At 36.7% G+C, this 14,632-nt stretch overlaps 1 protein-coding gene across 1 annotated transcript in view; it reads right to left on the bottom strand.

Moving 5' to 3' along the window:
• Positions 1 to 30: 30 nt before the first annotated feature.
• LOC121661152 (ras GTPase-activating-like protein IQGAP2) overlaps positions 31 to 14,632 on the bottom strand; it is a 40,154-nt gene continuing 25,552 nt past the window's right edge. Inside the window, 14 exon segments of the mRNA XM_042021008.1 lie at positions 31 to 879; positions 1,339 to 1,447; positions 2,412 to 2,502; positions 2,505 to 2,554; positions 3,384 to 3,544; positions 4,390 to 4,602; positions 5,472 to 5,559; positions 7,262 to 7,403; positions 8,138 to 8,240; positions 9,654 to 9,786; positions 11,885 to 12,117; positions 13,566 to 13,650; positions 13,997 to 14,056; positions 14,058 to 14,135. Coding sequence (XP_041876942.1) covers positions 766 to 879; positions 1,339 to 1,447; positions 2,412 to 2,502; positions 2,505 to 2,554; positions 3,384 to 3,544; positions 4,390 to 4,602; positions 5,472 to 5,559; positions 7,262 to 7,403; positions 8,138 to 8,240; positions 9,654 to 9,786; positions 11,885 to 12,117; positions 13,566 to 13,650; positions 13,997 to 14,056; positions 14,058 to 14,135 — 1,660 coding nt within the window. The 3' untranslated portion in view covers positions 31 to 765.

The raw sequence follows: 14,632 nt of genomic DNA on the forward strand, positions 1-14,632 counted from the left end.
AAAAACCCAATCTAAATACTGATTTTATTGCATTTATTTTCTTACAAAAAAAAAAAAGACAGGCACAATTTACGTATTCAAATACTTCAAACTGAACAACTGTTTGCTATTCAGATTTCCCCAATACCACTCCAAAGGCTGTGAAAGTAGAAAATGTCATTTTGCATGAGGCAGTAGTGCATTTAGTAGGAATGAATCACAAAATATATTTTTGTGAAGTAAGTCATTATTGTCGCTTTATAATTACCTATAAAATTTTTTGAATTGCACAATAAGTTTGCTTTGCAATTGACAAATGCCACAAAATAGGCCTAGTATGTAACTAAATATTTGCTCAAACTATCCCTTAGAAACAAATTAGGTTTTCTTTTGGTAAATACTTAAAGTCTAGTATTAACTATATTATATATCTGAGGTAATTTAAAAATGTTTCAATAGGAAGAGGTTTATATATTCAACTAAATTCAATTTCTGCCTACCTTTAGATCTACACAATAGCTGTGTGTCCTAAAGAATATTTTGATTTAAAAGTACCAACACCAAGGAAATCTGGAACTGTTTAAATGAATCGATTTTCCTGGTTTTCTGTTTTGTTATCAATGCTGAAAAGGCACTGTGTACATTCCTCAGAGCATTTGGTGTTTTAGGGTGTGTTTTTTAAAGTTAAAAAGCATCCAACGACAAACTTCAAACAAATGTTTATAAGCAAAAAAATACTGAATAAACTTCCCACTGATTGATGAAGTCCATGATATCTGAAAATACTCATTTTCCATATAACTTCTTATTCAACAAGAATATAAGCAAATTCACATTCACTTTAGCTTTATCAAACATTTTCATTACAGCCACACCTTCATACTGCATCTGAAGCAAATCCTGAAATGAGAAAAAAATCATTAGTGTCTGTCTAAATCCATACCTTACAACAACAAGATGTGATAAACATCACCAACTCCAGGTTCTTCATAACTTAAACAACTTCAAGCAACCATTGGGATATGTGTAGAAAACATTATGTGTCCTCTAGATCCTAAGCTGTAGATGGTCAGTAACAGCAAACCAAAAGAAATACTGTTTTCGGTATACTTCAATTTTCTTTTAGTATGTCCTGCTTGCCACTGAACTAATGTGGGGTTTGATTTCATGTAGTTGTCCCAAGATAAACATTAACTCAGTGCCCATGCCCAGCATCCTGCAGAAGTTACACTGTTATTCTCCACTTGATCTGCTGCTCTGTACTGATTGACTAGTTCATGCATATATGTGAAAAAAATACTGAAATAGTTTTTCAGGAAATGCAACAGCAACTATATAGCAAAGTAACAAAATTCAAACCTGGAAATGAAGCTGCACTTTTTCCATCTCAACTCCTAAAAATTTTGCCTTGATTTCAAAGTCACCCACTTCTTCTCCAGGTGTGATATCAAACATCACGTTCTTAAACCTTGAAAGAGGAAAAGTAATTGAATACATAGGCTGTGCAGTTTCATATAGTCCAGAGACAGTTTTGGGGAAAAAGCCTGCAGAACATGGAAGAACTTTGACCACAAGCAGTGTTGTTGCTGTCAAAAGAATCACTCAATCTCTCCCTGCACTGCACTCCATGCAGTGTCGTCTTAGAGACTTTCTGGTGTACAGGTAGTATGAAATACAGAATTCTGAAGTCATTTGTAAAGGAGAAACAATACAAAAAAACCCCCCAAAACAAAACAAAAAACTAGTCAAACAAAAAAAAGGCTGTGGGAAGTTCAGTGAACAAATCAGATCAAACATCCAGTGGATAGAAACAGGACAGCCAGATTTTCTTTCTACCATGCCCAAGTGTCTCTTTGCAGGTACATATTTACCTCATGTGGCTTCTTCTACCTGATGAATCCACTTGGAAAAAAACAAACAAACAAAAAAACCTGGAAAAAAAAATTGCATGCAGAAGGTGGATGGGAAGGTGCAAAGAATGGAAGACTTTCACTACCACAGCCTCAATATGGATGAATACAAAATGGATGTTAAACCACCACATCCGTTCACTCTGCCATAGTGAGGAAGAGCAGAAAACCTGGGGTTTACTAAGGTATTTGAGAATGACTGGTTAATATATGAAAAAAAATTGCTACAGCTGCTTAAAAAGGTGGTCATAAATAGCGAGTCTGCTGCCAAACTTGTACTTGTCCATGTAAGCTGGTGCTAGGGCTGGCTTGTTAAAATATTTTCCAAAGGTAATCACAGAGCAAGGTACAAAGTAAAAAATTAATTACAACAATTAGATTGTAGCGTCCTTCTGAATGCAAAAGTCTGAGGTAATTTTAGCTGTGGCACAGGAAATTGTTAAGATTTCTTTCATCAAAAGCCAGACCCCTTCAGAAATTGTTGATTAGAAAATGCTTGGAATTGTTTTGTACTGCACTTACTGATTGGTTTGAAGATCTTCAGTTTCTAGGATGACACCTTTTTCATGAAGTCTTGCAGCTGTGTACTTTAGTGAGGTCTGTTTCAGCTTTTGCTTCCCTTCACCTCCTCTTTTCCATCTAATTTAATTGACCTTCGTGAATTTCTGGAAAGAGAACAAGAAAACTTGCTTTTGATGTGCCTGTCAGATCTTTAATACTTCAGCTACTCTTCTAGCCATATTCAACTTTCTTTCACTCTTTTTTGAACTCCTCTAAAAAAACAGAATTAACATCCCAAAAAATCTAAGAGTTAGAGGAAATTTGAGCATGCAGTGAATCATCTAATCAACTTGCCAATGATTTTTAATCATCTTTCAGCACTTCTTTCAATTCTGTTGCGAAATGCAACCCTGATCCTAAAGGGTCCGCAATCCCCTGTTTAAAAGAGCAATTTGTAAACTTATGGCGACATAAATGTTAAATGCTCTGTAATTAGAGATAATTTTTGGATCAATGAAGTGTGTACTAGGAAAATTCCTACTCATGTCAGTAAAATGTTTTCATTTTGACACTTTGGTGGCATTGGTAGGGGGGATTGCTTTCAAGTAACTGCATCATACCTGAAATGTAAATTATTTAGGCATTTATTTCCTCCTTTTCCATGCTAAAGACAAACCCCAAACCTTTTAAAGAAGGAAGAAACCAATAATTACTTCCCAAAGCTTCATGAACTCAAAGCATGCAAATGGATCTGCAAAGTAGCACCAGTTGAATATATTGAAAACATCTATACATCTCAGACTTCTCTTTCTCAAAGGAAGTCTTAAATAAATGCAAGACTTTAGTTTCCAGATGCTGATGCAGTTTACAACTCTCACAGACCTTTTGTAGATTGTCAATCTGTTGGAATCAAAACTTTAAACTACAGATTATCACCTGATCTCCCTCTTGTTAGAACACACTAAAAGACACATTAGAAGACAAAATACTCACTTTCTTGTTAAGTTGTCTAAACAAGTTTTTATATAGGTGTTGCAATAATTAATTTGTTCCTCATAAAATGCTGTCTTGGAGTTAAGTGCATTCAAAGTCTGCTGGAGTTTCACCAGTTCAGCTTTTCGATGACGTCTGTATCTTCTTTGATTCCGGATATCCTAAAAAAATGTATTAATGTAACTGTTGTATTTATTTGAAATTTTAAAAAGCCTCAGTTCATAACCATTCAAATTTGTAATTACACAATCTGACTTAATTACTGAGAGAAAGCACGAACTATCATTTTAGTTCTTAAAAGAACAGTACCTGTAGGGAGTCCTACAGTTTACCTGGCAATCACATTGCTACTCATATATACAAGCAGTGGTATATTGACAACTTTGCTGTTCTGCAGGGCCTAACAGACCCAGAACGCATAAGGAAGATGTCATTGTTGTGCTGAAGATAATTCAATATACTAAGATTCTTATGGCCAGAATGGGTTGTGGATGTGGAACAGGATTTGTTGACAACAGTCCCTGTGCTTTATGACTGTCAGGATGGGCACCGCATTGGCCCACTATTCTTGTGTCCTGCCCAACCACAGCAGATCAGCATTAATACCAATCAGATAATATTTCACAGGGGTTTGAGTCTTTTGAAACCTTACCAAGACCACAGCCATTCTTAATTGAAACACCACTGAGTAATTCCAATTACTGTTAAAATATACAAAGTTATATTGAAATACATTACAGGGGAGGAGTTAAATCATCATCATCAAATTCAATATCAGATTTGGATAACAAAGGTTGCAGTTGTATGTTATTCAGTTCAGGAAGTTATGCAGGGATGTACTGTCTTTCACTTACTTTGCCAGGAAACAAAAACAATTTGCTTCATATGTGGATTGAGTAGTTTAGGGTAGCATTCCCTGAAAAATATGTATTTTACTTTTCTAACTGGAACGGATTTAGGCTAGATGCTAAAAACCCATCGATATACAGCGAAGCATTCCATTTACCTTAGAGATCTCATTTATAATTTCTTGGTACTTAGTTGCTGAAGACACTAGTCCTGCTTGTTCCAATGTCCGGAGATTTCTCTGAATTTTCCTTTTCTTTTGTTCTATTGGTAGCTGCCCATCTTCAAAAATAGCCTGGCTGTTCTTCATTTTCTCTGGAGTTTTTGAATCTAAGATGGCACATTCTTCTACAAGTTTCAAGTTCTCAGATTCCTGGGCAAAAAAAAAAAAAAAAAATCCAGAGCAGTTATTTTCCAGATTTTGATAACTGTTAAATGTTCAAGTACATTGAATTCTCAAAGGAGATTATCAAAAATCAGGGTGCAGGCTTTATGTCCTATTACCACTTGGTCTCAAAGTACCCCATTTTTACTATGGCTTTGGGCATATCTTAAGTATGTAGTGACAACACCTAGACATACATTTGAATTAATCAAAATGTGTAATTCAGCCAGGTGACTCAATGACTTCACCAAGTTGTGAGAAGGCTGTCCAGATCTCACATGTGTTTCCTACATATGCACACACTGAGGTTAACTAAAATCTGCACATTATTAAGATGCAGTTTTGTGTGTCAGTGTCTACAGGAAAGACTTCAACTGTGAGCTGCTCCCACTCAATTCCCATACTGAGGATAGCAGTAGTTCCCTGAGATTTGCTGGTATAGATTAAGCAAATAAACTAAAGGGTCAAGGAACTTGAATTACAATACTGAATTTAATGGGGTGGGGGGGAATGATAAGAGTAGAAAGATTCACCTCAGGCTATTTGTTTGTATTATAAAGTAGGAGAGAAAAGACCCTGCTCACAAAAAGTGTAAAGAAAAAAATATCCTAGTCATCCTAGCTCACAGCAAGACTTATTTTTTCTTTTCCTCTGAAGCTGTTTTCAATTATACAGTTAAAAAAAAAAAATTGCAAGCCTCATATTTTGGAAGACTCTAAATCTGCATAGTCTAAAGCCATCAACAAACAATTTCATTGTTATAACGTTATGGAGAAAGCTATCAGAGATCTGTTAAGGCTTTCAAATAGCTATAATAAATTACTTTATTCCCTATTCAATCACAGTATAGCACTTACCTGTTGTGCAGTGGCTGGTGTTTCTAATATTTCTGAGAGTGTATCCCCTGGTTGTGTTCGTATCACATCCACAATAAGTCTTTTGGTCCTTTTGAAAGGGATATATGGATATTACAAAACAGTTATCACTGGATCACTTGTACATGTCATTTTTTCAACAATAAAATTCACAAACTCCCTCTTTATTATAGATTCTTGGTAAAATTTGCTTTCTAGCTTTTTATGTTTCAGGGCTTCCCTTAATAGTGTTGAGTATCTGGTTTCTACACAGTCTGAATAGAGAAATACATGTAAGCTTCCCTCCATTTATTTTAGAAAACAGGTAACCAACTAGCACAGTAAAACAGTTACTGTTAACAAAAATACAAGCAACAACTTGCATGTGGATTTTAATTGTGATAATGACAAAACAGCAGACATAAATGTAACCTTTGAAAAGCCCAAGCTTTTCATCATTCCATTAAACATCATATTTACTGAATAAAGTGGAAATGCACTCAAAACTGCTGAACTCTGAAGGAATTTTATATTTGTTGCAGTGTGTTTACGCAAACCACTAAGGGCAGACATTTTTCTAGTGACAACAGACAAAGAGCATTTCCTTGCTAAAAAAGGGAAGCTGCTAGACTCCGATATGTTAACCAGTTTTTTCTTGGTAAGAATTTATCTCATTCCTGCTGCCTATTCATTCATAATACTTCCAAGAACTTCCTGTTACAGAATTCTATTAATTTAGCAAACAGGATTACTGAAATAGCTCACTATTCTTAACAATTAACAGAAAATTAAAGATGCAGCATAAGTTTCCAAGGAAAATGTCTAAATACGGTCAAGATTTCTATGATAAAACCTAATGGTTTAAAGTGATAGTCTTCCTAGGTACAGTTACTTCTTCAGAAGTAAAACTTCACACCATCTAATAAATTCAGAATACTTATTTCTGATTTTAAAAACCCCAAACAGCTTATTAGATCATATTTTAATTACAGCCCATATCTGCCCTCCTAGTTATTGGTGCTGTCTTTCACTTTTAATGTGAATTTCTGCCTTCACACGTGTGGTACATATAAGCATGGTAATAGAGGAGAGCAGCATCCTGTTCTTCCCCAGATTGTACTAGGATCTTAGAGTAGGCCAATCCCTTTTCTGGACAGCTTGAAATGACTTCAGAAGATGGGTGCCAATAATTTGAAATTAAGTGCTGTTATGTAATTAATTTTTACTATAAAGTAGACCGTATTCCAGAGTATCCACATAGCCATTTTTTAATTTATTCACCAGATAGAATAAACACAATTTGCTTTCCTGGATAAAAGCATGCAGCATATGCACTATTCCTCCTGAAGTAACAGTTACATCCTTTTCAAATGGCTAGTGACAGTATATCAGGGAAGTGTTTATTTTTGAGGGGGAAGAAAGGACATGGTAATACTCTCTGACCCTTACAAGTCTAGACTGCTTTTCATCTTTGCTTTCTCAAGGCTGTGGCATTTTAAAGCAGAGTGCTTTTATAGCTTCATGAAAAAACACTTACTAGGTTAGGTAATGATGCAGTCATGCTCCAAAACACAAACGGCAATATATTTATTTTTCTGGAAGAACTGACAGTTCACCTGACTTTGGCAAAAGTTTGAGTAGCACTGAACACAAACTGGCTTTTGAAAACTGAATGCACTCAGCACCTCAGAAATGCACTTAGGCAGGGCAGTTGTCAAAAAAAAGTTGAAAAAAAAAAAGTAAAAACAAAACAAAAAGCATTGCCAGAATATAAAGATTGGAGCAAAACTTACTTTATCATCAGACTTTTGAGATCCTGATCTTCACTTTCCCGTAACTCATATTTGCTTGTTAGAGACAGTGAAATCTCTGTTTTTGCAAGTTGATTTAGTGTGCTTTCCCTGTTGGGGTCATTGGGATCAACAGCTCTTTCCCCTAAAAGGAAACATTCAAAACCATAACTTAGCTATTTATGAGCCCAATTACAGTATTTTGGAAATCATGCCAATCCTTGCTTTTCAGGCTACTGATGTGCAAAACTTTTATGTTGTCTTCTCAAAGAATAATACAAACAATTTAACGTCCTTTATCCTAACATGCAGTGATAATGAAGAAGTGAAAGAGTAGCAGCTATGTTAAAAGGCTATTCACTTGAATGTTGGTGTTATCCATGACTCCTAGCTACTTTCTGAACAATTTGCTACAATTAATGCAAATTAAGTATCAGTAAAATGCATTACTTTCTAATAAATTTGCATGATCTCAAAAATGACATTTTTATTTGGATAATTAAGTATAAAAAAAAAAAAGGCTGGTTTTAGAATTTTCTATATACTTTTTCTAAATTCTAGCCAACACTGGCAAATCTTAAGATTGGATTGTTAAAAAAATCCCTTGCTTCCTATCTGCAGTTTAAGCACAACTGGATCATTCAAAATATTACTAATGTTTGTATTTTGAATCACATCATTCATTTTTAGAGTGAGTATTGCAGCTAGAAAAAGGTTCAAGTATAAGGTGCAATGTTACAATAAGTGTTTGGACAAAAATTTTGCAGTAAACAGAGAACCAGAAGCTATTGCTCTGAGAGACACAAGAGTATTAAGGCAAGCCTCTGTTTAATTCAGCCCCTAGAATGAAGTTGCCCATAAAGACAGAATACAGCATACCAAGGAAAGATTCTGTATCAGGAACAGGTCCCAGACCTTCCAGCAATTCGTTCAGCAGGTCATTAGTCTCAGTGGCAATGGCATCCTGTTGTTCCAAAAGCAGCTATAAACAAGTGTGAATGAAATCATCATCCAGAAAAAGGTTTCTTGGTATCTTTATACTTGAAAATAAATCTGGAAACTAAAATACCAGGCATGATTGGGATTATGGAGGACCTTCCCAAGGCCAGGAAGCACCCTGGATTCTGGACTGGAGTTTAAGGTTGCCCTTGCTGTAAAACAACAGCCTTGCTGTTGCTCCTCCAGGAATTGTCTCTGGAGTCCTAAATGTCACGGCTGAGCGGAAGATTTGCAATTAGGACTAACAAAGTCCTAATCATCACAGAATAAAGGGTGCTAATCCCAAGCAAAGCATTTTGGTGCTTCATCCTTAAACATGCAAAGGAATAAAGACAGTGTTGGTGGTTCACAGAAAGATACCTGTTTTCTGTATATCCATTCCAGTAGCTTACAATGTCAGTGATACCTTTCAGAAAGGACTGTATTTTCTAAGTGAGGAACCAGCTCTGCAGCAACCACTGCCCCTAATAGATATGCTATGCCAGTCACTAGACTCACTAAAAGGAGTACTTGATCAGGACTAATGTTCACATACAACTGCTGATCATTAAAATGCAGGTGTAGGTCTATTCATAATTTAGAAGAACAGGCACAAAGACAAGCCAGAATGTATGTTTTTAGCAGATTAGGTTATTTGTTTTGACTTGAATAAAACTGCCTTACAGTGTGGTCTGCTGTGAGTTGGGTGTTCTATCTTTTCCATAGTGTATCTGGCAGTATTTGTGAGAGGCTCTTTGTGGGCTTTTTTTTTTAAATGGGGAAATGTTCTTGTGGGGTTTTTTTTTTTCACTTGGGCGGGGGGACACACAGGGGACATATTGCAAGCCAGGAAACAGATAGTGATATCCCAGTTTTAGGAGGAACATGTGGTAAACATTTAACTTACACTGTATTGAGTCATACTTCAGACTGCAGTTATTCTGTTCTTTACCCACACTAAGAACAGGCATGATAGCACAGCTTCATTTTTTCTAAATCAGATGTTTGCATCTGCTTCCAAGAAGTCACGTGACAGAATGCCAGAGCCACAATACACAATTTCTATTCCCAGAGTCAAAGGCTCTCCTTCAAATTGCTTTCACTTTTTTACCCATGACAGAAAGTTGTTTCAAAGTTAGAAATGTCACACGAGACTAGAACATAAATGTTCTTTCCCCTCATCAGAAAGTGTTATGTACTAATTGTTATTCAAGATGATGCTTTTGCATGGAAGCAGTATTTGCATTTTTCCTGGGGGGGAGAAAAATCTAATATTTAACTTCAGAACATTTCAGAGATGAAGAAATTACTTCAAAAGTAAGAAAGAAAACTAAGCTTTCCCCAGAGAATGTTAGCTGCAAATATTTGATAATCTGTATGCTACAGTCCATTGACAAGTCTGTTTTCATTGACTTACTGAATGGGTATTAATAATTTCTTCAATGGAGATATATATGACAGGCTTGCTAAGGGTCACCATATCAGAGTATCCATCAATATTGAATTTCTCCTCTGGTTCAGGAACATCACATGCTGCTTGAAAAAAATTCCTAAGAGAAAATGAGAAAGACTTCAATAATTGTCCCTTATAAATTCACTTTATTTAGCCTGTATAAAAGAGTCACAGTCAAGTCTTTGACATGCATTATATTTCTCTTATAACCTGCAATCTACCCTCAATGTTTCAAAGACCCTTTTGAAGGTGATATGTAAATATGAATGATGAAGTGTTCTCTTTCCTGGGTAGCTGGTGGTAGACTGTTTTAAAGGGGTTGGGTTGTTTTCCCCTTGTTATAAACTTAGTAAATTTTAAGGACTTAGAGAAATATCTATTTAATGCTCTAGAAGTTATAAAAAGATTTCCCTCTGATTTTATGAAGGCACTTTGTAGTATGAGATATGCCAAGAAGGAATTGATTGAAATAGCTGCACAAAATTCCCATTTGTCCCACAAATGTTTACTTTGCTGTTAGGCAGAAAATGAGCTGCTCAAAATGACAGAAAATGCAATATTGTTTAAAAATATAAGAATCCTGAGAGGAAAAAATGCAGAGTGTGGTTGAAGTGTTACTTCAGTATGACTGGCATGTACACGGACTACTGAGACCTGCTTCGCAAAATGACAACTGATGTCTCTCCAAGCTACTGACTTCTTCAGGAATGTGCACAGACAACTGAGAACCAGCAGAGTCCTCCAGTCAGAGAACCACTTTTGTTTTCCAAAGTGAGAGGACCTGAAATGGGGCAGCTGGGAAAAACAGGGTTTTGGATGATGCCTATGGATTTGCTCCAGGAGCCATGTTGTGCCAGCCCTGTGGTGTTGAAAACTATACATGTTTCAGGTTCACAGCACATTTAAAGTATTAGAAAAGAATAATTGGAAAAAAAACCCAAAACCAAACCCAAAAAGAAAAAAGGGGAAGAGTTGTGATTCTTCACTTTGGAGAGGAAAAGCTGGGGACTACAAATCAAATTGTACAAAATCACAGTGGTATTGCATGAGATGTGTGCAGAATTCATTATTCAAGTCCAAAAATTAATGGCCAAGAGGGTATGCAATGAAACTGCAGGAAAATTTTAATTTTAACTAACAGGTAGAAAACTTCTAAATATTGCTACAGGAGGGGGTGTGGAGGCAGATGATCTCAAAGGCTTAGGAAGGGTGTGAACAAATTCCTGCACAAGTTCGTAAGTGCAGAGTAAAAGAACTAGGCAGGCTCAGTAGCTTTTAGCATAGCTAATATTGCTAATATTGTTCCAAAAGGGAACAGGCAGCTAAGGGCAGCCACCATTGCTGTCTAAGAAGGGTTTAGTTGAAGTACAGAGCACAGGCATACAGATATTTAAGTTAGCTTAATTAGGAGAGGGATTCTTCCTTTTGTAGCGATCAAGGGTCAACTAGAGTAGCGCTCTTTTATTAGCATTTGTTATTCTTATTATAACACTTTCTACCCTATAGCTTCTTCATGTTTTGGTCATTCCCTTGACTACTTCATTAAAATTACTAAGTTTAATTATCTCTGTATCCATGGTTGATCTCTCAAGGAAACCCATTATATGAACAGTGCATTTGCTTTCATGAAGGGCAGACACTAAAGACAGAAATTCTGAGTGCAAGTTTGTTGCAAAACTCAACAATACCACAAAGTAATAACAGTCACCCCCAAAAATGGGCAATAACCCCAAAAAACTTGTCTGAGAATGTAGCAAACATGCAGTTTCCTATGACTGCATGATAAAAGAAGGAAATCTGTATAGAATCTCTCAGCAAAGATGAGAGAATAAAAACCTGCAACTTTTTCCTGACTAACAATGTTTTTTTCTTCAGACAAAATGTTCAGCTGTCCTCCCAAATCAAAGCAGACATTGTTTCTGCTAGATAATGAGTTACCTCAGTCTGTTCTCAGTCTGTGTTTGCAGTAAGGAACTGCAACCAAGACAGCAGAGATGATCTCAAATTAATGCACAAGCTAAAATACAACCTGTTACTCCTGCTCCAATTTCCTTGTCAGTGAGCATTTCTCTTTGCCATATCATTCAACATTTTTAACTATGAACAGGAAATTCCTACCAATGAGGAGTCCACCTGCCTTAATCATCCTAGAGGAAAGCACTTATTCTATAGGTATTTGTGAGGGCTTTGCATACCTGAACTTCTGGTAGGTCTGTGAGAGGTAAGTGTTCATAGAGGACAGATGTTCGCTTTCTCCTTCAAAGGGTTTGTTAGAAGCAGCATACTGGAGGACTTTTGCCACGCAGCCTAGGCTCCTCCTCTGGTCAGGGTGTATCTGGCCCCCAGCTGTCATATCAATTATATCAAAACCATCAGGAGCAACTATGGCAGGGTTCATGTAGCGATAATACAGAAGGTTGCCAACAATCTAAAGAAAAAGTTAGAGAAAAAAGTTAAGAGATATTCCCTTTACAAACAGTAATGACACCTCACAAAACATGACCAATCATTTCTACTTCTGAATTAGACCATAAGAACTGGTTCTAGAAGAATCATCAAGACACACGTTACCTATGAGGCTAGCTGGAAGAACCTGTGGTCTTTTACATTATACTCCTCCTACAACACCTCTGTGAACATCAGTTGCAGACTTTTACAACCACATTTCAATTTGGTGCTGTCTGTAGTTCAGCTAATGCAAGGCATGGAGTTAAACACAAACACAACTCTTCTATATTTTGCAAGGTTCTGCTCCGGAGGCACATTCTCCCAAATGCTGCAGATACTGGCAGCATTTAATGCACTCACTGATAAGGGGACCCCAATTGTTTCCCAATGGGGCTGGACTGCAATGCAGCCTAGAAATCTAGAGAACAGATTTCCCAAAGTGTAGTTTCTATGACAATGGTACAGTAGCTTCTGAAGATGTCAACTTCAAAGAATTCCTGGTCTCAGAAACAGGCAGGATTTTGCTTTCTGCAATTTGCTTTAGCTTATGTGTATGCACATGCAGAACTTCCAAGTTACACATTTAAAGGCTTTCAGGCAGGTGCTCCATTTGCTATCTAAGTTTTTTCATGAGTAATTTTTTAATCTGTATTGCTGGAGTGATGGACAGTGAAGAATAATAGGAAAGTTCTGTTAAAATTAAAACCTTGTACTTTTAGAACCATGTAATTAAATACCGATAAAAGGGTCTTTATTGAAGTGCAAAATAGTCCTAATCTAAGAGCATTGTCAGTCTCTCAGCTGTTTGGATGGCTTATGGAGCAATTCCCCTAAATCCTCTGAAGAGACACTATGGCTGTGGTAGGGTAACAATGGCCACTATGCCAGTACATACTTACCACTCACACCTTATTTTTCAGTCTGTACAAATGCCATTTCTGTAACTTTTACAAGCATCTTAAGTGTAATGTAATCTAAGTGTAGTATAATCTACTCTAAATTTTCTTTTAGAGACCTTTCTCATTGCATTTAAATTACAGTATCTTAACATGTTAACAACTTCAGATAGGGGAGGAAAAAAAAAAGAGGACTACAGTGATCTCAGTGAAAGAACTGGTGATGACAAGGACCTCAGTATCAACCCAAGCCACAGGATGATTCAGATAAACTCCAGCCTTCTAAGTACAGTTATTATCCAAAACAGGTTGAGCACTCTCTTCCATAAGAATTGCTGAGCGCCCAGATTAACACACCTAGATTGTGGCAACAAAATTCCCTTCTCCCTCAGCCCCTTTGCAACTCAATAAGAAGTGCCAAATTCCTTCAATAAATGTTGCTTTCCCACATCCTTAGAATGTTTAGTGTTAATAAAAATTCATTTTGGCATTAAAAGAACAAGCTGCTGGCAGTTTGCCCTCAGAAGTCTACCTTTAGTAGTTCACCTTCTGTTGCATCTGGGAATTTCTCATGGAGTGAGCTCTTCAGAACTTTGGCTATGTATCTCATTCCATAACTACATGTAGAACAGATGAAAAGGAAATTTATTGGAAAATACTTAGATGAAACACAAAACAGTCATTCTAGTCAGCTTAAGCTATTGGCTTTTTGCCCACTCCCTTGAAACTCAAGAATGAGTTGATAATGGAAAACACAAAATGTTTCAAGTACAGGGAGAAGTTTGCTCGGCTGCTGAAGTGGGGCAGAGGCAGAGAAACCACTCCCTCTACTGGGGAAGTGATTCGAGAGGCACGTATCACAAGCCTTTGAAAGCATAGAAAGGATTTAAAGAATCTCCATCACAGAGGTTCAAGTGAACTGCACATGAACTGCTGCTTGGAGAGTCCTAGCTCAGCACTTACGGCATCATATTGAGAGAGGAGAATATGGATGTGAGAACTTTGTCAGTTACTGCTCGCAAACTGAATAGATGGTTCCAGTTCACTGACAACTTCTGTGTGTGTCAATGCTTGTTCTGTGGTCACATCATATGGGAGTTTCCTGCAAAGCAAAAAAATAGAAATTAAACCAAGTGAAATACATTTGAGAATAAAATACTTTATTTTTTTCTTCATAAGGGCCATCAGTGAGCAAAAGTCCAACAAATACAACTGAATCTGGGTTTTGTTACTAAAAGTCTCAGATGCTTTGGCTTCCTTTTTTTGAGGGTAAGTAGTTTGCTTAGTTGGGAGTGCACATGCTATCATGTACCTTTCCTTAATTACAAAAGGAGTATACAAATATAAGGAATGCATCTTCACATCCCCATCCCAGCATAGCTCCTCAAAAGCCTGGGACACTACTAACATGCTGGTAGTAAAAAACTTGAGAAAAAGACTAAGTTGTTCCATGGCATAGTCTATTACACTTACAAAGATTAAGTAATTGACTTCGGAACGTCATGACAAGGGAAGTGATCTTTTAGTTGTTCAGAACAAGTTAAAGCACCTGTTTTTCAAGCATCCCTCCCCAAAATCTCTCTGCTGGAGGAAGATTGA

The sequence above is a fragment of the Corvus kubaryi genome, unplaced genomic scaffold (assembly GCF_017639235.1).
Source record: "Corvus kubaryi isolate FWS band 111438036 unplaced genomic scaffold, C.kubaryi_AGA036_p1.0 37073, whole genome shotgun sequence".
Classification (NCBI taxonomy): domain Eukaryota; kingdom Metazoa; phylum Chordata; class Aves; order Passeriformes; family Corvidae; genus Corvus; species Corvus kubaryi.